General features: G+C 36.9%; 1 protein-coding gene across 3 annotated transcripts in view; it reads right to left on the bottom strand.

The window, feature by feature from the left end:
• Positions 1-22,142, bottom strand: part of TOP2B (DNA topoisomerase II beta) — a 59,207-nt gene that overhangs the window by 16,122 nt on the left and 20,943 nt on the right. For all 3 annotated transcript variants that reach the window (XM_068152271.1, XM_068152269.1, XM_068152270.1), the window contains exons 5-20: positions 21,774-21,919; positions 20,683-20,780; positions 18,520-18,732; positions 18,265-18,438; positions 13,639-13,740; positions 13,417-13,554; positions 11,867-12,005; positions 8,678-8,835; positions 7,854-7,979; positions 5,807-5,917; positions 5,602-5,707; positions 5,296-5,405; positions 4,052-4,144; positions 3,845-3,959; positions 1,438-1,559; positions 523-671 (exon numbers count right to left, since the gene is read on the bottom strand). In XM_068152271.1, coding sequence (XP_068008372.1) covers positions 523-671; positions 1,438-1,559; positions 3,845-3,959; positions 4,052-4,144; positions 5,296-5,405; positions 5,602-5,707; positions 5,807-5,917; positions 7,854-7,979; positions 8,678-8,835; positions 11,867-12,005; positions 13,417-13,554; positions 13,639-13,740; positions 18,265-18,438; positions 18,520-18,732; positions 20,683-20,780; positions 21,774-21,919 — 2,100 coding nt within the window. The remainder of the gene's footprint in view (positions 1-522; positions 672-1,437; positions 1,560-3,844; positions 3,960-4,051; positions 4,145-5,295; positions 5,406-5,601; positions 5,708-5,806; positions 5,918-7,853; positions 7,980-8,677; positions 8,836-11,866; positions 12,006-13,416; positions 13,555-13,638; positions 13,741-18,264; positions 18,439-18,519; positions 18,733-20,682; positions 20,781-21,773; positions 21,920-22,142) is intronic.

The following is a 22,142-nucleotide window of genomic DNA, read 5'->3' as shown; positions in this document are numbered from 1 at the left end:
CACACCAAAATGAATTTCAATGTATTAGCTGTGAAAAATCAGCATCACTTCATTAGGTCTTCATTATTAATTATGTATGTGTAATTTACCTTAATATGAAGAAACTCATCCAAAAGGGGAAAAAAAAAAAACATCTCAATTTCCCAGTCTATACTGAGTTGTGGGATTCATCACCAGGTAGCAATACACTTTCTATTGCAAAACTGAATAGGTCTTGGCAAGCAACAGGGAAACAGAAAGCTACTTCTGCAGGAAGTCACAATCTATATTTTTAGTCTTCAGCCTTGTGTTTCAAAGTGTAATTCCTTAAAAGCTACAATTCCCACAGCACATCTATGCATGGAAAATCCATATTCAAAACCACACTCAGATGTAAAGCAGAGATTTAGTTTCTACCAAAATACTCCAATTCTCATCTATTCCCCTACCACAAAAATAACCCCAAACCTGTAGCGTTGAAAAAGGATTGTTTCATAACAAGGCTTTTCAAAAGCATGCAGTAAGCTTTATACTTGAGTTTACCTTAACATAGTGAAAATATAGCGAGGGCTGGCAGCATCCTTTCCACCATGAAGCCTGGTACCAAACTGACCAATAGGTTGTAGCAGATTAACATTGTTACTTCCAACAAAGTTCTGAGCCAAGTTGACAATAGTCATCATCAGGGCTTGCTGCAAAAAAATATATATTCCTAGTAATAAGAAGAGACTGTCTTTCCCAATCAGCCAATAACATCTATTTCTACTGGCCCAAAATTGTGTGACTAACCTGAATTTAAGTTCAAAAAAAGTAGTCCCCCTGAGAAAGGCGCACAGCAAACATACCACAAGAACTGCTGGCAAAACAGAGTGCTTGGCTCATTCACAGCCACACTGCTTTCCTGATTTAAATGCCCTTACATTCTATGGTTATGAAAACCCCTGAGCTTCCCCATTTTTTTATAAATCACTTCTCTGAGGAATGAAAAGAGCACAAACTCACTGTGTTTATGCCTGCAAAAATAACTAGTCATTGATTTTAAAGGGAGAAAAGAAGGGATGGAGAGAGACTTACTGGAGCAAGATAGACATTATCTTTGTTCCAACTTTCTACTAGATTTTCCAAGAACAACATCTCTTCTTTTGTTGACAACCAAAAACATCCCAGTAGATAGCACCTGATTTCCCATAATTTCAGAATCTAGAAGCTACCAAGGTCATTAGCTATTATTTTGCCATAACCCACAAACTATCTGGTATAGCACTTAGCACAAAGCCTTGGAAAGAATGGACATATGCTGTCTTACTAAGCTAAATAACCTTTGGTTCATTTTCTTTGAAGGCAAGTCCCTGTTAGTAGGCTTATAGTCAATAGGTTTGCAATTTCAATACAAAAAATGTTACCTAATATTTTACATAGGCTAAAAATACTCACACTTTCACCAGCCTTCATACTCACCTCCCCATGGTGATAAGCTGACATTTCAGCAACAGAACCAGCCAGCTGAGCAACCTTCACTTCACGTCTATCGTTTCTCTTAAAGCAAGTGAATAAAACTTTGCGTTGCCCTGGTTTTAAACCTATTAAGAAGAACATCCCATTTTTGATACAAACACAATCACATATTTTTAAGCAATATATTTATTTTGCCTCATTATCACTTCTCAAAAAAAGTCTAAACATTAAATGTGTCAGTTCTTTTAAAACAGTAAAAAAATACTTTACTAAATGGAAAGTTATCAGAAAGTGAAGCATAACCCTTTCAGACAATAGTTACTACACAGCATACAATACAACATTCTAATGAACAGCAACTTTATCTTAAACATACAGCTTCCACAAGTCAAGGGCTGTTTTTTTCCAGTCTACTCAGCAAACTATTTTTCCCCAAGAACATCAACAGAAATTCAGTAGTGACAGCTGTAACTGTAGCTTACACATATTTACAAACACTGTGAAATGTTAATTTGTGCCAAATTGTCAAAGACTCACTGAATTCACCAAAAGGCTGCACTGTCTCCCTTTTAGGTTTTTTAAAGTGTTAAGAAAGAAGCTAGTCTCTTTGAGCTTCTGATGAATTTTGATGGTTGAGGTACACTTTAAGTGCAACATCTGTACGGAAGGGATTGCATCATTTTTTCTGCATGTTGTTTAAGCCTGACAATCAGTTGTAGATAATGATTATTGATCTGTTCAGTGTTTTAATTCATATACATTATCTGAAAGGCACTAAAATATTGCTGCATGTTACCATTAACAAATGGGGTCAACTGTAAGAAGAGGAGACACTAACTCCAATCTCCATTTCACTCAAATATATAATATCCAATTTTCTTTACAGTGGGCCTGCATCATGTTTTCCTACCAAAGATCTACTAAATGTAACAGAGGATTTCCTTTACATAGAGAATCACCAAGGAGTAAAAGTGGTAACTACTAACTGTGAAGAGATAGTCAGAATGTTCTTCCCCTTAATTTTTTTCTGAGATTTGCCACCACACCAGCTTGTTATATATCACCTGATGATAATGAAGGACAAAAAACATTGCTAGAGTACTGCTTGCTGAACAATTCACACACCTATGCCCAGAATGCAGAAGTACAACTGAAGTTGACAGGAACACTGATAGCAATTATATATATGCAAAATACAGTGTGTAATGTACATACTATATATGCACAATGTACCCCACATATGTCTAGTGTTATACACACGTATAGTACTGATAGCAATTATAAAATGTGTATCATACTGATTATGCATATACTATATTACATACAAACACAAGCAAACAAGCATATTTATATGTTCCTTTAATTTCTTACACTTTTGAAGATAGTCTTGGAGAACTTCAGTGCAAATTAATAGATATTGACTGCAAATTCACTTAAGGTTCACAAAATCATTCTGCTGTTTCTCAGAAAGCAGTCAAGGTACAAGGAACCTCTTGGAACATGCATCTCTATAAGGAATCTTCTTCCAGAGCACTCAATTATGAAATGTTCACACAGAAACTACCAGTTAATCCAAGTACTCAGCAGGAAGGAAGTCTCAAGAAGATGAGAGAGACTGACAGTCTCCGATTCCCTAGAGAATGCATCTACATATCCAACCTACCCTCATTCTGCAGCAGAGCTAAAGATGCATTCTACTAGGAAGCTATTACCCCTATCCACCTGCAACTTATCTCACTTTCTCCTCTAAAATATAAAAAGATTCTGCTTCATGAATATTTTGGTATGGGTCTGTAGTGTTAGGAAGGTCAACCACCTCTACTACAAAAAAGTGTACTGCGAATTGGAGACCAATGTACTTTTCCCCTCTCTATAGACACTCAAGGCTTTTTTTCCTGTATCTTTGTGAGCAGATGCACACTAACGATACAGGCAGAATTTTCTGCTCATGCTGTCTACAAACAGTTTTACAAGGGAAGGTATAGAGCGTAAGTCACTTCTTCAACCTACAACATATTCATGCTACGGCACGTGGAGAGTTAGCAAATATGATTGACAGAACATTAGCAAGATTACTGGAAAAGTCAGTAACCACCAAAACACTGTCTGTGGGATAAGACTGAAGGGAGAAAAAATGCACATCTTCATCTGCGCTCAGCCACTGAGTTGAATTTTAATAATTATGAGCATTTAAAGACTTGTTTTCCCTGCTGGTTTGACTAGAACAAAACACTGGCAAGGTATAGGGAATAGGTCTGGTCAAATAAGAAGACTGGTAATTTCTTAGCATATAAACGATAACAAAAGAATATTCTCTACTTAAATCAATTGATTTTTGATACAAATCACAGGCTTAAAACCATCAATCAACAGGAATGTTCCAACAAATCATAAGGAATTGTCAGCTTACCATCAACAAGAGAAGGAATAGATCTCTCATTGTCTGAATTTGAGAAAAGGATCAACTCCTTGTTAATGAAGTCATTGTAAGTCAAATGCTTTGTTGCAGTACCATATAAAAATTGCTGAAAAAAAAAGCGCATCATTCATTCAGTACAAAAACTACATTACACTTAAATCTCAGACACCAGATTTATGACTATTATTTAGAACTCACCTCAGGGAGGCCATGCAGCCGACGCTGGCGCCTGTCCTCCATGAAGTTTGTTAACCATTCTTTTCGGTCATCAATCTTCTTCTTACTGAAGGCCTGAAAAGATTCCAAGTACACCAAATTATCAGCATATATATGTTTGTGTAAATATATGTTACTTTAGCCAGAATTTTGTGTGTACTGCACTACCTAATCAAGTATTCAATACTGCGTATTTGGACAAGATAATTCATATAACTAATGGTTACCCTTAAGCAGCAACAACTGCACATGACCTTTCAGACATTGATGTACAAATGACAGATCTCTCACTGATCATAATTTAATTTAAATTACTTTCCCAAGATCTGTACAGACTTAGAGAAACAGTATTGTTCTTAATTCCTCTCTTCACATCAGAATGGTCCTTTGATGCATACATTTAAAGATTGTGACAGTTTAGGTTGTGCCTTTAGGAAAGGATAGCTGTAAAATTTTCTAGCTGAATGTTTGGGTGTAAAAAGGAAAAAAGACGAAGATAATTCTAAACGAATTTCATTGGTAGATGAGTGAGATGTAGTTTTGCGATCTTACATTTTGTTTTCAGTCCGTCTGTCTTCTGTTTCTTGGCCAGAATGCATGCATGCTGACCCTGGACAGAAACTGGTAAGATAAGTAGCTAACTTCTTAACAACTGCTTTGAGCTAACTGGAATTCTCCTAACATCCTTTTTCTATTATTCTCTTTTCTTCTAACTAACTAGAGGGAAAGGGGAGGGAAAGAGAGGTTTGGGGGGAATCCGAGGTAGGATCCTCCTCCCAAGAAAGATTTCTGTGTTACTTCTTTCCCCGTAAATTCTTGTGTAATATTGTAAATACTGTATATTTTGTATATATTCGTTGCATTTCATTATTGCTTATAAAATACAGTTTCCATTCGCTTCTCCGGCTGAGTTCAGCTGTGCTTTTTGTTGGTGCATGTGGGCTAAACCATCACACTACTACAATGATGTTGGGGTCTTTCCCCAAATAGTTTTAAGGTTGAGTTCCTCATTTAGACTAAACTATAGCCAGCTGTAATCAAGAAAATTAACTGAAGATCCTAGAAAAAGTACTCCACTCTTCTTGTCATCTCTATGCTCTGTTTGGTCTGTCAGCAAGACACAATCCTTTAGTAGGGAAAGCTCAACTAGATAAACTTCAGAGGTCCCTTAACCCCTACCATTCTGTGACTCTATATTACATAAATGCACATTTGTACGTTCTTACCAGTGTAATGGCAGCATCATCTTCAGGACCAGCATACCGAAATAAGATCCGATGTCTTTCCATGTCAGCAAAATATTCTTTTGCTTCTTTAGCAGTACTGGTACCCAAACCTGTGCATTAAAAATAAATAGTTACTTCATATTCAAAATTTAAGTTTTACTATTTTACCCCTTTTACTTTACTGGGAATATTATAAAATAATTCCCAAAGATACTATCATGAAAACAGCTACAAATAAAAACTCATAGCACCCATTTATTATGTATTTTTAGATCCATGAAGTTCACTGATTTGTTTCACACAAACCTTTGTAGTATTTTATCTTCCATGCTTTATGATTCTCCATATGTTTCTTCCACTCATCAAATTCAGGAATACTATAGAATGAAAGTTCTTGCTTATTTTTGCTTGCCTTAAAAAAAAATAAATTAAAAAAAAAAACAACAAATCAACTTTTCTGTTGCAGTGAGTAATAAACAAGATCTCACTAATAGAACCCAAGAACCCATACCTTTACAATGGGAGTGATGAATTCCTCAAGAAAACCATGTTTCAACAATGATGGCCAATTGTGATGAATAAAGTTGATCAACAAGCCTTTTATGTGAGATCCATCCTGATCCTAAATCAAAACAGGAAAACATGGGTCAAGAATGTCAGATTCTCAAAATAAACCTATAAACCCCACTAACTGGCCTAGATATGTGAAAATAATGTCTGTTGACAGAAAACATGGAAAGAAACAGCTTTCATTCAGATTCCAAACTGGACCTGGGCCTCAAATAGCCACTTCTGAATGGTAGTACAGTATCCCTAACAGTGCTAATAACAAGCTGCTCCAAGCCAAGTGCATAGCTGCAGCTCAGACTTTCCTTTGCCTGCGACGTGTTTTCTCTAAAAGCTAGGCAGCTCTCCCAAATGCCATGGAGCCATATCTCTGTGGAAGAAAACCAAGTCTGGACAGCAGTTCTCATTGGTGTTACAATGCTTGATAGTTCAACCCCTCTGGGAAAAAATAATTAAGCTGTGAGGTGGAATGAGAACTGGTTTAAGGGAAGAAGTCAGAGAGTTGTGGTCAATGGGACAGAGTCTAGTTGGAGGCCTGTGTCTAGTGGAGTCCCTCAGGGGTCAGTACTGAGACCAGTTCTATTCAATATATTCACCAACAACCTGGATGAAGGCACCGAGCCCACTGTCAGTGAGTTTGCTGATGGCACCTGTGACCATAGCCATGGGTTCGGGGATGGGGAGGAAGTGACCTTTCTCTCACCATCACAGCACCAAACTGGGAGGAGTGGCTGATGCAGGAGCACTGTGTTGCCATTCAGCAGGACTTGGACAGGCTAAGAGTTGGGCAGGGAGACATGTAATGAAGTTCAACAAGGGCAAGTATAGTGTCTTGCACCTGAGGAAGAACAACCTTATGTATCAGCATAGGTTGGAGAGCAGGGAAGGTAAAAAGGACCTGGGGGGTCCTGGTGGATGGAAGGTTGATGGTTGACCATGAGCCAGCAATGTGCTCTTGTGGCCAAGAAGGTTAATGGTATCCTGGGTTGTACTAGGGGTGTGGTCAGTAGGTCAAGGGAGGTTCTCCTTCCTCTCTACTCTGCCCTGGTGAGGCCACATCTGGCATATTGTGTCCAGTTCTGGGCCCCTCAGTTCAGGAAGGACCTCAGGGAACTGCTTGAAAGAGACCAGTGCAGAGCCATGATAATGGTGAAGCCAGTGGAACATGTTCATTATGAGGACAGCCTGAGGGAGCTGGGGCTGTTTAGCTTAGAAAGAAGGAGACTGAGGGTGACCTCATTCATGTTATTTATAAATATGTGAAGATGAGAAGGATAGAGCCAGGCTCTGTTGGGTGATACTCAACAGCATCACAAGGGGCAATGGTGGAAGCTGAGGCACAGAAAGTTCCATGTAAACATGAGGAATAATGTTTTCCCTGTGAGGCTGAGAGAACACTGGAACAGGCTGCCCAGGGTGGTTGTGGAGCCTCCCTCTCTGGAGATATTCAAGACCTGCCTGGATGTGTTCCTGTATGATCTGCTCTAGGTGATCCTGCTCTGGCAAGGGGGTTGGACTGGATGATCTCTGGAGGTCCTTTACAGCCCCTAACCTCTGTGACTCACAAATATCCAAGGCATAGGATTCCTACACTTCTACAATCTGAACAACAGACACACATTTCATGACATTATAAAATAATAATTGTCTGCATTATTGTCTTTCCCAGACTTTCTAACATTACTACCTCATCCACTCTTAAATTTTGTACTACATTTCAACAGATTTTTCAGTTTCTTGTTTTTTATTATTACTTTGGTGTCTCTGCTACCACGCACCAAAGTTCAGTTGTTCATCTGGAGTAACCAAACCAACACATAGATAAATTATTTCCATAAAGTAACCTCATACATGAGGGATTATCTCTGAATACCTCCATATTGTCATAACACAGAGGCAGATCACAAGGAACAAAAATAGAGCCTATCAGATTGCAGCAAACCACAGTTAAAGAGGTTCTGTAAAGTAAAACTTGTGAATTGCATACTAACCTGATCTGTCATGATCATAATTTTTCCGTATCTCAAGCTTTTCAAAGATTCTGGATCTTCATAGCTTTTCTTGTACTGTAGTCCAACTATTTTGATGATGTTATTTATTTCTGCATTTTCCATAATCTGTATAAAAAACATCTTCGCAGTCAGTGTAAAAAGCAGAAATTTGGAAACACCCCAATCCTTTTCAGCTGGGCTTTACAGTTACTTTTTCAAAGCACCCCTACCTTAACTTCAAATTCTTTTCCTTCCTAGTCTCCTTGAAAACTTCACACCTGTATATATTTTTTCTGAACATGCACATTCCCAAGACTTCCCTTTCTCCTCTACAGTCACCATGGGTCCAGAAGGCAGGGAGAAAAGTGCACATCATCTAACAAGGCTGCCTTCTCTTTCCACTATTGCTATGGACATCAGCAACACGACTTATTATGGACAAAGCACAGAGTGCAAAGGAATTAATGTTCTGGGGTAATGCTGCTGATGCTGCCTCACACTGAAAGTCAAGAAAACCACATGCTGGTGGAGAGAGTATAAAGTTTGGGGGTTCTTAGCTATTCCTGCATAATGTTAATATGAGTCAGAGCAGAATTTCCATGCACACGTGAAGAAATGTACTTTAGCATTCCAGTACTATACTACTACACTTAATATTTCCAGGCTTATCTCAAGCTTTAAAGTAACTGGTAATTTACAAAATCACAGACATAATATTTTTATTTAAAAAAAAAAAATTAAAACATGAAGGTGTAACTGTAGAAATCAGAAATAAACAGGAAAGATCCATTTGCCAGCTAAAAACAGATGACATGACTACCTACCTGTTTGTGAGAAGCTTCTCGAACATTGAGAATTTTACCCCTGAGTGGGAATACTCCATACCTGTCTCTACCAATAACACCTAAGCCAGAGACGGCTAAAGATTTGGCAGAGTCTCCCTCTGTTAATATTAATGTGCAGTCCAAGGAATGTTTGCCACCTGCAGTCCAAGAAGCAGCAGAAGTGAGGGAAAAAAAAAAAAACACCAAATCCCCTTCCCCCCCCCCAAAAAAACAACAGAAAGCATAGATTTTAAACTCAAATAACAGAAACACTATTTAATCCATCATGAATATTCTCTCTACTCTATGTCAAGTGATTTAAATAGGCTGAATTTCTATTCTTAGGGATGGCCCTCCCTATCACAAAGCATACAACAGGAATAAGTATCCTTGCCCTTAACAATGCACTATGGATTGCTATGGACAAGGAACAAAACACGGAATGAGATGCAACAGTAGCACATCTTATGTAACAGTCCCCATGTCATATTGCTTCTGTACCTTTTCCATTTCATTCTTGTAGCTGCAAATATCTTACACACATAGATTATGCATGCTTGAGTTATACATGAGTTATTTCCCACTCTGCATTTCCCTTTTCCTCACAGGATATTTCAGAAGCAATTTATCAAAATACACTTTTGGGGGGGTTATTTTTTTTTATTGTCCACCTGTGGTAGTGTGAAGGTTTAATCCTCCCACCACATAAAGCACAGCTAAACTCAGTCAGAGAAGCGAATGAAAAGCTGTATATTACAAGCAGAATAAATGCAATGAATATATACAAAATATACAGTATTTACAGTGTATACAAAAATATACAAGAAGGAATGCAACACAAAGAAACCCTCCCGAGGAGAATCCCCACCGGGTTCCCCCAAAATCCTTCTCTTCCCCCTCTTTCTTGTCCAAGGCTAGTTGGACAGAAAAAGATATTAAGGGAAATTTCGTTATTGCAAAGCTTTGTTAGAGAAGTTCGGTTCTTATCTCATCAGTCCAAGGTCAGTGGCATGCACTCCAGCCAAGATCAGAAGAGAAAAGTGGAACAGACTGAAGATAGAGTGTAAGTTCTTAAAGTTACATTCTACTGATCTGCCAATGAAAGTCGTTTAGAATTATCTTTGTTTTCCTTTTCACACCTAAACATTTCAGCTAGAGTATTCTGTAGCTCGCCTTTTCTTAAAGGCACAGCCTAAAAGTGAAGATGGACAATTGTAAGAAAAATTTGACAGAAAAGTCTCAAGAGAAGAAGCAAATCTTTAATAATATGTAATTTTGATTCTACATGACACACACTTTGGTGTCTGTCCAGTGTGCTTAATACTGGTACCACACACAGAGTCTATTTATTGCAACTTCAATAGTTGCATAGAAGCATGTCCAGAAAAGGGCAGTAAGGCTTGTGAGAGGCCTGCAGCACATGACCTATGAGCAGCATCTGAGGGAGCTGGGGTTGTTTAGTCTATAGAAGAGGAGAATGAGGGGGGAGACCTTATTGCTCTCTACAACTACCTGAAGGAGGGGCCCAGCCTCCTCCTTGATGGCAAGGAACAGGAATAGAGGAAATGGTTACAAGCTGTGCCAGGGGAGGTTTAAGCTAGATATTAAGAAATAATTTTTCACTGAATGGTGGTCATTGTCCCTGGAGGTGTTCAAAACCTGGTGCTTAGGGACATGAGTGGGTCTCATCCAACCAGATATATTCTGTGATTCCATGAGTTCTAAATAATAAGCAGGTTCAAAAAAGGAACCCTTTTATTCCCAAGGGTACAGATGTTTTTTTAAGCAGTTTTGCTATTTTATCAAGGCCAAATATCAGGAAAGACTACAAAACACTTCAAGCAGGTTGAATCTCACCTACTGTTAATATGACAAATTTTAATATACTGGCATTTAATTGTTTTGATTTGTCTTTATCTAGTAGGTAAAAACAACTCTGTACTTCCTATTACACAGAACTTACATTCACAATCTTTGGTCTTCTGAATCACACACAAGGCTTAATATAATCTAAATTAGGCAGCTACTCACACTGTATCAAAAGGTGTCAATAGCCACTAGCAAGGTAGAATCCAAATACCAAGAAAAATACTAGTCTGCTGCTTTAGAATATATGAGAGTCAAATTTTTTCTCAAAATTAATTGCACAAAACACATCTGAGTATCATCCAGGTGTACTTTTCTCTTGAATAGATGTGATCACTAGCAATTAATTTCATGGCAATGCAATTTGTCAAGTATTTTCCTGAATGCAGCTCTAAAAAAATTCAAAGACAAAACTACATGAACTTCATGACGTTATTCATGAGTACTAAGCTTGACATCCATAAAACCACAGCATTTCTCCAAGGACACCATCTTCTAAGCATGAAAAATACCAGAAACCTACATCTGACTAAGGAATACAAATTCCACAAGCAAAACACTTGGTCGAGGAGACATGATTATCAACCTCTGAATGAGTTCTGAATAACTGGAAGTAGGGCAATAGTGAAGAAAAGTCAATTAAAGAAAATAATTAATAATCTGAGCCCAAGGAATCAAGAGGAAATGGAAGAAAACTAAACAGACCTCATCGTCTCTTCAAGTCATCTTTGACTTCAACACTGGAGCTCAAAACAAAAAAAAAAACTCCTCCTTAGCAGTCTTCCATGCTTTTACCTACTTGACTCATCCATCTACTTCATTGCAATTTCTCTGCATTTGCTAATGTATTAAAAATTAACTAATGTTAACACAGTTTGCCCCACATCCCAGAGAGAAACCTAACAGCATTTAAAGCCTGATGAAAAATTCTCTTGAACCATTCCCTCAGGTCTGCACACTACATGATCTACTTCATGGAGCTTGTGACCCTAGACATATTCCAATCTTTTTATACCAGAAATGTCAGGAAGACTGGTCAACTCCAAAACAGAATACTTGCAACACTACTTAGCTGGAAAACACAAATAAAGCTACGCACATTTAAATATCAAACTACCCCACCACTTGTGTTCAACATTATTAATTCTCTGTTATAGAGAGGACAGCATTCCTGTAATAAAGAAAGTTTAGGAAGCTAGAAACATTTTTATTTAACAGCATACATACAGATGAGAAAAAAAAGTCAGGTTTTAAATTATGATATCTGTGGAAAAGAAAAGAAATATATGAAGTCTTACAGACATTAAAAATAAGCGCTCTTACCAGCATCATTAGCATCATCCAGTTTCGGAATGCCCTTGATTTTACTGTGTTTCACTGATGAACATTTTTTGTTCAGCTGAGTTTGTGCCTTAAATTTAACCCAATTCAAAATACTCTCTATGATACCACAGTTAGAGGCCTACAAGCAACAGATAAGAATTGTGGATGAGAAAAGTAAAGCTTCACACAGCAGATCATCGTCTTTCAATTTTAAGTTACTGATACAGTGCTGTTTCTTGAATCCCTCTAAGTTTTAATGACTAGGACATATCAGAAGTCAAAGAATTCACACATACCTTACTGTCTAGCATTTTATGCACACAAAAAAGAAACTAAACACTCAAACGCCTACTTTCCCATACCTTTATCATTGGTGGAAAGAAGAAAAGAGGACTAAGACCTACTGAATGGCTGTCTTATGTTATGTGGTTGATGTGCTGAGATATTTTAGGTACTAAGTACCTGTTTCCTGGACTTTGACACCAAAAAGTACCCTATGAAATATATATGACCATTTAAAGTTTCTTTGGTAATGACTAAAAACAGCTGAAAGATAGCCAAAAGTATCTAAGACTCTCATCAGCCACTTTTTCAAGTGATAACATTTCAAGAGAAACATCTGAAGCAAAAATCATATATAGCATATTTTCTAAACTAAAATTGCTTTTAGGTTTGTTTGCACATCAGAAGGAAACAGAGGTGGAGCTGTGCCTCTTTTTTATGCTCCATAATGCAGCACTCATTAGGTAGAGATTTTGCTGCACCTTTAACAGCTATGGAGATGAGTGTTCACATCTCAGAATATCAGAAACACTGGAAATCAAATCTACTCTTAGAAATACAGCATATATAGTAACATCTGAAGAATGAATACAAGATTGTGTTGTGTTGTGGAATTTCCATTTTTACCACTGGCACTACATAGGACTCAGTAAAATGAGTTCTGGCTAACAGGATTCCACATTTCTTTCTGTGTATAAAAATGTGGTAGAGGAAAAAAACCTCCTCCGTGTATTTCTAGTAACATGTTCAATTAGACTAGCAATTCTTAGCTCATCTACAGGCAAAATCTCTAAGTGTGTTGCCTGAGAATCCTACAGTCACAATTTTGTGTTTCCTTGATTACTGGAAGAATATGTGACATGTTCCTTCCCTCTTTTCACTTTGGTGGAAGACAGCAAGACTGAAATCAAAGAATAAGGCAGACAATATTCTCAACTTAAGAAAAATATTTTAATACAAGAAATTAGTCAAGAGCTATCTTTAGCTTTTCAGAATCAAACACATTTCATTGATAGAAATATCAGAATATCCAAGAAATGAGCTACTCAGGTGAAACTTGCTTTTAAAGGCAGGGTAACAGACAAAACAGTTATTACTGCCATTATTAAGGCCAGAGAAAGTTCCTCCATGTGGTTTTCATAGTATGCTAATATCACCACAGTGCCATAATGCACTAATTAATCAACATATATACACTTGATACAGCATGTCAATCCCTGCTTCACAGAAAAAAAAGAGAAAAAAAAAAAGCAAAAAGCTTTACTTACTGCTTTAAAAAACTTCTCAGATAGCTGGCACTTGGACCCAAAACTTTTAGGCTGTAATGTCATGTTTTCCTTCGTCTGGGAGTCAAATGATGGGTTTTCAATCAAGCAGTTAACAAAAACCCATATATGATTCTTCACCTGTTGAAAACATAGAAAATAATTTACTCAACAAAATTACCACACTCAACTATTTCAGAATCTTTTAAAAACTAAATTACTTGCCTGAAATGGTTTCACTGAAACTCCAGCTTTATTCTTCTTTTTCACCACTTCTATCAGTTTGCCCACAACCTGATCCACCACATAATCAACATGCCTACCACCCTTAATGAAAGAAAAAAAAATCATCAAACAACAAAACAACCCATTTAATTTCCTAATCGTTTTTATCCATATCAACTAAATTCCTGTAGTTGCACATATATTTGGAAATCCATGCACATGAAACTGCAGCATAACAAGGGAAAAATCTGTTCTGAAGTTTCCCTTCCATGTTATTCAGTCTTGATACAAGTGAGGATGATATATTTCACATGGAACTAAAGAAGCAGGAGACCTTTCATTCACTGTACAGTGGCGGACTTCAAATGTAGCTGCTTACAGTTTTTCACAGGATGCAAAGCCTCAAGAGTATGGTAGATCTATAAATAACTCTGTAGCACTGGGTTGGCACCTGCAACACCACCCAGCTGTCAAAAGGTATCTTTTTAACAGGCATATAAATAACCTTAGACTGAAAATGTCAGCAATTTGTTCATCAAACCAAGTTCTCCCCATTTAATTCACAAAATATGTCCAAGACCTCACCCTTAGATATATAGCATCCATGCCTACTCCTTCACAAAAGTCATCTCATCTTTTCCCAGCTGTATTTACACAGCTATCTGAGTTAATGCTATGAGCATTCTTTGGTATTTCAAGTTAAGCCACTACTGCAAGAAAAATTTTGTCAGAGGCAATATATTCATCTCACAGCTACACCGTTCTTAAACTTCGGAAGTAAAATCAAGAAAGTTCCCTTTTTAAAGCCGTATATAACTCTTGCTTTCCAATACATCAGGAAAGAAACAGAGATTTTCCATATTTAAAAAGTGGTTTTACTATTGATGAAATTCAGTCTAAATTGGAAGCACTAAGTATTTGAATACCTTCAGCAAGTGTCCCAAAGCTTGTTACTTTCTCTAAATACAATTGTCTTTGGACTTTAAATCAGCAACCAAAAAAAGCATTTGATGGGTATGAGGAAATGGGTTAGATAAGAAGTAAGAAACAGCAATCAACAAACCCAAGAAAAAACAGCAGCCAAAAAACACAGAGGAAAAGAAAGAACAACAATTCCACATTTCAAGGAAAAGTATCATAGTATCAGTCGGTATACATCAAAAAAGACTGAAGAAGATGTGATACGGTTGAACTGATGTGAGATAATAGCCACGCACTCAACTTCATGTAGAAATCCGAGATGAAAAGTTTTTAAACATTTGAAGAAAAAAAAAAAAGGAGGTAAAGAAATAGCTTAGGATAGTAAATATTGTTGTTCATAACCAAGCCAGTACTTGCACTTCAAAGAAATCACCTGTGGTTTTTGTCACCTAATAAACAGCAACACAAACCACTAGTGTGTTCCAGAAGCATCATAGACAAAAGTGGTTTTCTCCCCCAGCATTTTTCCTTAAAGAAAACTAAAACCAGAACAATAAAACACCCAAAGTCCCAAATTCACCACATTTAAAACACAACACATTTAAAACTCTTTCAAATGTGGATGAAAGAGTTTTACCATAGGGAGAGTTCAAGTTGAACATCCTGACACGTTAAATTTAGAAAAAAAAAAGAATCCATCTCCAACCCGTAAAGATAAGCTGCTATAGGAAAACATCAAGTTACACTTCAAAAACATTCCACATTTAAAAGACAGTTTTAAAACTGATGACTTTTACTCATCACATTACTGAAAACTTATGGGAATATCTCAATATATGTTTGTATTTACAACTTTAGCAATTTTAATATTTTTTTTCTTACAGTCTTAGTACTTCAAATATTTTCCTAAAACTAACATTTGACATAGTAAAAATAACTACTTACCAGTAATGTTTGTTCTTATAAGACATTATTTATTATAACAATTCCCCATTCCTGTGTCCATTCTCAGTGTGTAACTCAGTGTGAGGGATGTTCAGAGCTCAAAGTTGGGAACCTTTCAACCATCTCACCAGTAGGTGGCACATCTACCCACTACAGAAGCATAACAGCCTCTAACTGCCCCGACGGTCAGTACATTGCAATACAAGACACAAAAAGAAAAATACCCTCCAAATTTAGAGGGCTGTCAGTAATTATTATGAGGAAGAGCACTAAAACTGCACAACCTTCTTTCTCCAGAATGTAACTATTAACCCCAGTCTTGCAAATCTCAGGATACAAGGACATCTAGTGAAGTGGTAACAACTAAAATCACAAAAATTAAGCTTAAGACTGGCTCTTATATTCATTGCATTCAAATATCCATCAATAGCCAACAGCCTCAATTAATTCTGAGGTAAGTCATATTTAAATTCTATTGACAGATAAATGGCTCATACAGCAAACAAACTCAGAAGCTAATAATAAAATGGAAGTTTGCACTTAATTAGCTATACAAACAAACCCCTATTTTCTTTAGCATTTGTTTTCTGTTCGATTTACTTCATTAGAATAAATCTGAATGGTCCTGAATCTCTTGCTGTACACAAGCAAACTTTGACAGATTGAGATGCTCCCTCCACCCGAGTCACGTATTATCTGACACTGCATCAGTATTAGCCGACCATTTCTGCTGCAGTGATCAGCAGTGTTACAGCTAGTGGTGTCATCCTATTAAAAATATTTTTAAATTACTATGCTAATAAGTGAAGTTTCTACTACAATTTCTACTACAGCTACCACTTGAAATTCAGAACTTGAGAAGACTGTGTTTAATCACTTTATATACAAAGTCTTACTAAAGGTTATCTGCATGACCCTAACAGCTACAAACACTCTCTCAAATGCTGCCTCAGAGCCTGAACAAACTAAGGGAACTGTGCCTCAACATACTACCTAGTGTTCTATACACCCCTCTAAAACACCCCACCCTGTCAACTTTAAAAAAACCACCAAAAACAAAACCAAAACTTGCTTGGAATTTAAAGCAATTTTTTAAAAAGGTGGAAGTTACGACTGGGTGAAATTTATCCAGGAACAGAAATGAAAAGCTTTCAGCAAACAGTGATAAATAACCAAAAAACAGCTGAAATGAGCTCCTCACCTGTTAGCAGATAAGGGGACAGGCAGTTGACGCAGTTAGTTACTAGCCATTATGTCTCATCAGTGGGTAGTTGCACATCAATTGCTGGTGAGGTGGTTCACCGGCCCCATTCCACATCCAGTCACACACATAAGGCATGGATCGGAAGAGTGGGAAAAACTAGAAATTACAACACTTACCTTTGAAGAATACACAGTACTTTTCTATGAATTTTCTTAAAGAATATATGATAACAATGTATGTGTAACTGCATGATGGGTGAAAATTGATCCAAAAGAGGCAAACTCAAAATCTTTTGAGCAAATGTATGCAATATATTAAGCTTAGAAGTCAAAAGGTATTTAATTTTTTCAAATACATTTTATTAACCCGATAGGAAGCATTACTAAGTTTCTCTACATTAATAGCTTATTCATAAAAGTAGTATATACATCTTTAAGGTCACACTACTTTCTTTATGTTGCATAAAGAGGCCTGAATTCAAACTAAGTTTTAACCTTTCATGTTTGTTATCCCACATTTTAACAAGCATCAGGTAAGTATCAGATAAGTAAATATTTTACAATGAAATAAACTGTTCCCCTTACCACTGAATGCTGGCTCAGCTACACTGAAAATTACAGTAGAAGTTGTTACGTAGTAAAAATTCTATACCACCAAAACACAGGCTACACATCAATTACCAGCGAGATTAACACTGATAATTGTTTGACTGTTCTGTTGTTAGATCACTCATACGGAGTAATTTTTGAAGACCATAAATGGCAAAGACTTCTTTCACCACAACAGATCACAGATCCCTAAACCTGGGCCAACTCAAACAGGCATCACTGAGAGTTACACCTTGGTGATGGACCACTCCAGCAATTTGAGAAGGATTGTAGTTTACTATGCTGAGTATATTGCTGCATTTTCATAACTGAAGAATTGCTATGACGTAATTTCTCTACTACTGTAGTTGTTAATGAGTATAAGAAACACCTAGATCCTCTTACATAGAAACACAAACTGAAAAAAAAAAAGTAGTAAAAATCTCACACTTCAGGCCAGTTTTATACATCATAAAGCCATAAATGGAAATCCATTTTTCAAGAACACCAAAAGTCATTTTTGTCCTATAAAACCTCCTACTGCTAGCATTAAAGGAGTTTGTACATTTTTTTACTTTAATTTCGGAATTATTGTATTACAATGTGTTAATAAAGGAGGAATGGAAGAGCTCCATTCTGTATCTATCTGATCAATACCAAGTATGCTCATATAGGACACCAGCATCACCGATAATTCACAGATTCACAGGTTGCACCAGGTTAGAAGAGACCCTCAAAGGTCCTCTTGTCCAACCCCAGCTAGTTTTTTTAAACTAGTGCATATTCATAAATACTGCTATGAATATGTGCTGATTGCATCCAATTGCTCTGTAAGATCCTCTCATGCAAAGTGTTCTCTTGCCTGTTAATTTTTAGTAACCTGGATTTTTTTTTTTTAATCAAATAACTGACTGCGCATAACCTTAGCACATTTTTATCATTTGCATTTTTTATCATGTAACTACTCACCTTTGTGGTAGCTATACTATTTACAAAGCTGATCTGCTGAAACCCTTTTTCACTTAAAGTGAGGCACACATCCCACCGTTCGTTCACAACTTCGTGAATAACTTTGAGTGCAACTCCAGTTTCATCCAGCTTGTCTTTTACGTAAAGATCTACGTAACTGCGAAATCCATTAACCTAAGAGTAGCACAGATAGTCATTACTATTCTTCACATCAAATACTCAATACAGTTAAAATATTTTAAGTAAGGCTCTTACAGGTAACTTTTTCCCATTCAACATGACTTTGACTCCTTTGCATGATCCAGCCAAATCATACGCTCTTCTTGTCATGAGGGCTACAATATCCTTATCAAGTTTTTCCATTTTAAATTTAGATAGATCTGGCTGGAATGTAATGCATGTGTAGTCGTCACCATCAAAATGCTTAATCTTAGGTTCAGAGGTCTTCATCATATTGTTCATCCATGTCTTTGGAAACAAAACATTTCAGATGTTAGTTTACAATACACATTATCCTCCTCTTTTGTTCCACTTTCCAGCTATGTTCGAATTCCAATGGCTAAATAACAAAAAGCTCACCAACTCCTTTTAGAAGTTTCTTCTGGTAAAATTCTACACATAAAATTAATTGCTTTACCAACATTTGCACAAGCAGAGGTGACAGCAGACTGGTGTTTTCCGTAAATATGTACGTATCATTACATTGAAGGACATGATTATAATGCAAATAGTTCACCACAGAAGTGACTGAATCAGACACAAGTGAGCTAAACAGTCCTTACTGCCCATCACTTCTATGGAGAGGCATATTAGTGCAGAGACTCAGAAGTCTCTGACACAGCATCTTTGTGGCCATGCAGAATACCAAAGCATGCTTCTTGACCAAGCAACTTGCTTAGAATTGACTCATTAGTGTTGTTGCGGTCCATTGTTTAAGAGCACAGGCACATTTATGGCTAAGAAGAAAATGCCTACTCACAGCATACATTAAAATTCAGTTGTATTAAGTTTTCACATTTCAAAAATACTGGAAAACATAGCTCTTTATCTCAGTTGTAAAGCATCTCATTTGCAAGAATTACGCTCAAACCAGTATCAATTTACTTTTTGGCAGCCAGCAAAACAAGTTACATTTTTAAAGAGAGCAAGTAAAGCCACTGAAATATCTTGTTTATGCAGTGGCATGACACCATAACCAGAAATTGTCAAAAAAAAAAAAAAGAAAAGAAAAAAAGCCACCAATTCTAAAAGACTCCAAACACAAGGAACATTGGAATCTAATACTCTATCAAGACTCTTCACACTTTTAGAAAGGTGGCCATCTTAAAGCTGTGAGACTATATTCAATCCTTGTTCTGTGTGCTAAGAATGATAACGACAGGCAATGGGTTCAAAGGGCAAGTGTCACAGTTATAGGCTAATGCCTAGGAAATTCTGAAGAAAATAGTAGAAAGGAAAATAAATTACCATTGGATGTAAAAGAAAAGTAATTATAAGGTCTAAATAATTCCATTGGCTGGCTGACTGGGATTAAAGTTAGTTGCATAAACTATTCTTTTTATGTGCCTCTAATTCCAGCTGATACCAGCTGGTGCTTCTGCTTGGTTTTGCTGACCTTAGTTCCTTGTGGTGGCTAAGTACTAGCAGGCTATGCTAACTCCTTTCTCGTTTTCTCTTTTTCCCCTTGTACTGGTAGAGGGGCTGTTGGTAGTCCCCTGGCTTTCGTCCAGAGGGGTCTCTTGTGTGTTTCTAAATTGGTAATATATGTAAATATAAATATATATATATATAAAAAAATAACATATTCATGGCATTTCATATTTCTATATTTTAGTTAGCTTGTAAATATAGCTTCATTTGCTTCCAAACCTTCTGTACTAGTCTGGTGATTTATTTTGGGGGGTAATTCTCCAAATTCATGTTGGGGGGTAATTCCTAAACTGACCACAGGAGGAAGGAGGGGCTTGCACTCAAGTCCAGCTAAATTACTGAAATTCATGGCAAAAACACCTAAAAATAATTTTTTTAACACTGAACAAAATTATCCAGATAATTGTTTCCGTGTTTGCACAAACTAAGCTGATTTTTTTTTTACAAATACTTTAACAGCAATAGCAAAATTTTTTAATTCAATATATTTCTTTTCAAATGCATATGAAAGAACTTTCATTTAAACAAAAGCATTTTTTTTCCTTTTTAGTCACCTAACACTCCCAAGAAAAGTATTGCTAAACCTCCAAAACTCTAGTACACAGAGGGACCGATTTTACTGAGTTAACTAACCTAGCCTGCAAACTCTACACATTCATCTGAATGTTAAATGATTCATGCAATGAAATATTCATGACATATAGAAAAAATGGTAAATTTTAAATTTATAGTCACAACAAAGGAAAACAGTTCAGACAATTTCCATACCTGCTTAAAGCTGTGTTTATATTCCTTGCAAGCAGTTTCAACTGTAAACTTTGTACTAAATATGTTACAAAGCTTTGCACCATAGCCATTACGCCCACCTGAAAACACAACATATCAGAAGCTTTTCAGAGCAGAGCCCTATTTAGGATATACAGACTATGCCAATAAAGTAAAATTTTCCTATATAAGACAAAAGCTGGGCCACATGTCAACAGCTATCAAAGGATGTCAATGGTATTAAATGGTATTAAAAAAGTGTGCTGGGGTTGACACCCATCCTGGGACAGGGAGGGGTGTGAGATCCCTACTCTCCTCGGGAATGAAGGAATCCTGATCCAGATGGACTTGGTTTCTTCCTTCCCCCCAGGAGGGGTTCCCCGCTGGGAAACTGAGTTAGTCTGTTCTACTCCCCCTTCCTATCTAGCAAAACTATGAAGGGGAGGGTACAGCAACCATTTCCCGCCTCTTTTGCTCCTGCCTTGCCTGTGCAAGAGGACCAAGAGTTGCTGCTGGCTTCCTGGTTCTGCCATGTGGTCAGCTCTGATCTTTCTCCCTGACACATCCACGTTTCCCCAAAGGACTGTTGCTTTTGTATATCTCCCTATCTATCCTTGTTCCTTACCCTTGTGAACCCTTCCTGTTATTGTTACACATATATCTAGTTACATATATATATATATATATATAGTTTAAAGAAAAAAATACTCCTCTACTTCCAGACTGACTCCAAATTATTTCTCGGTAGATTTACCTCCTCCCCTCTTTCCTTATCCCCCTTTCTTTCCTTTTTTCCCTTCCCTTATTTTTCCCTATGCTTTCCCCTTCCCTTTTCTATAAGAAAAGAGGAAGGGGGAGCGGGGAGGAGTTCTCAATCTCACCGCCATCTGAGCTCTTAAATTCCAGTTAAGGCTCAAACCACAACAAAAAGAAAAGGTAAGTTTTTTTCTTTAAGTCATTTTACTCAAAGAAAGAGCTATAGTACTGGTGACTAAGTAATCTTGTGTCATGAAATGGAGTAGAAAAAGGGAGAACATACTGAAAAGCAAATAATGGCTTAATCGAATAAACCAAAACATATTAAATAGTCTTGCCTGTAACTTTTTTCTCATCATCATCATAGTTGCTGGATGTCAGCAGCTGCCCAAAGATTAAAGCAGGTACATATACTTTCTCTACTTTGTGTTCCACAACTGGTATACCCTTTCCATTATTCCATATGCTGATAATGTTTGATTCCCTAAAAAATAGTGAATACATTAATCAATGTCCCTTGAAAACAGAATCTTTCAGGCAATCCACCTGTTATGAAATACAGTACCATATTCTTACCACATTTATTCACAGCCCTATCAATCACAAAGCAACCCCCACACTTATTTTGTGCCTATTAGATGCCTTAGAAGGAAAACTTGCAGAAAAAAATTACTTCTCAGCAGATTTATCCCAAAGATCAGGTGTGA

This window comes from Melanerpes formicivorus, unplaced genomic scaffold (assembly GCF_026170545.1).
Source record: "Melanerpes formicivorus ecotype bairdi unplaced genomic scaffold, bMelFor1.0.p_v2 SCAF_23, whole genome shotgun sequence".
Classification (NCBI taxonomy): Eukaryota; Metazoa; Chordata; class Aves; order Piciformes; family Picidae; genus Melanerpes; species Melanerpes formicivorus.
The sequence above is the reverse complement of the archived record's forward strand: the minus strand, read 5'-3'. Positions and strand labels throughout refer to the sequence as shown.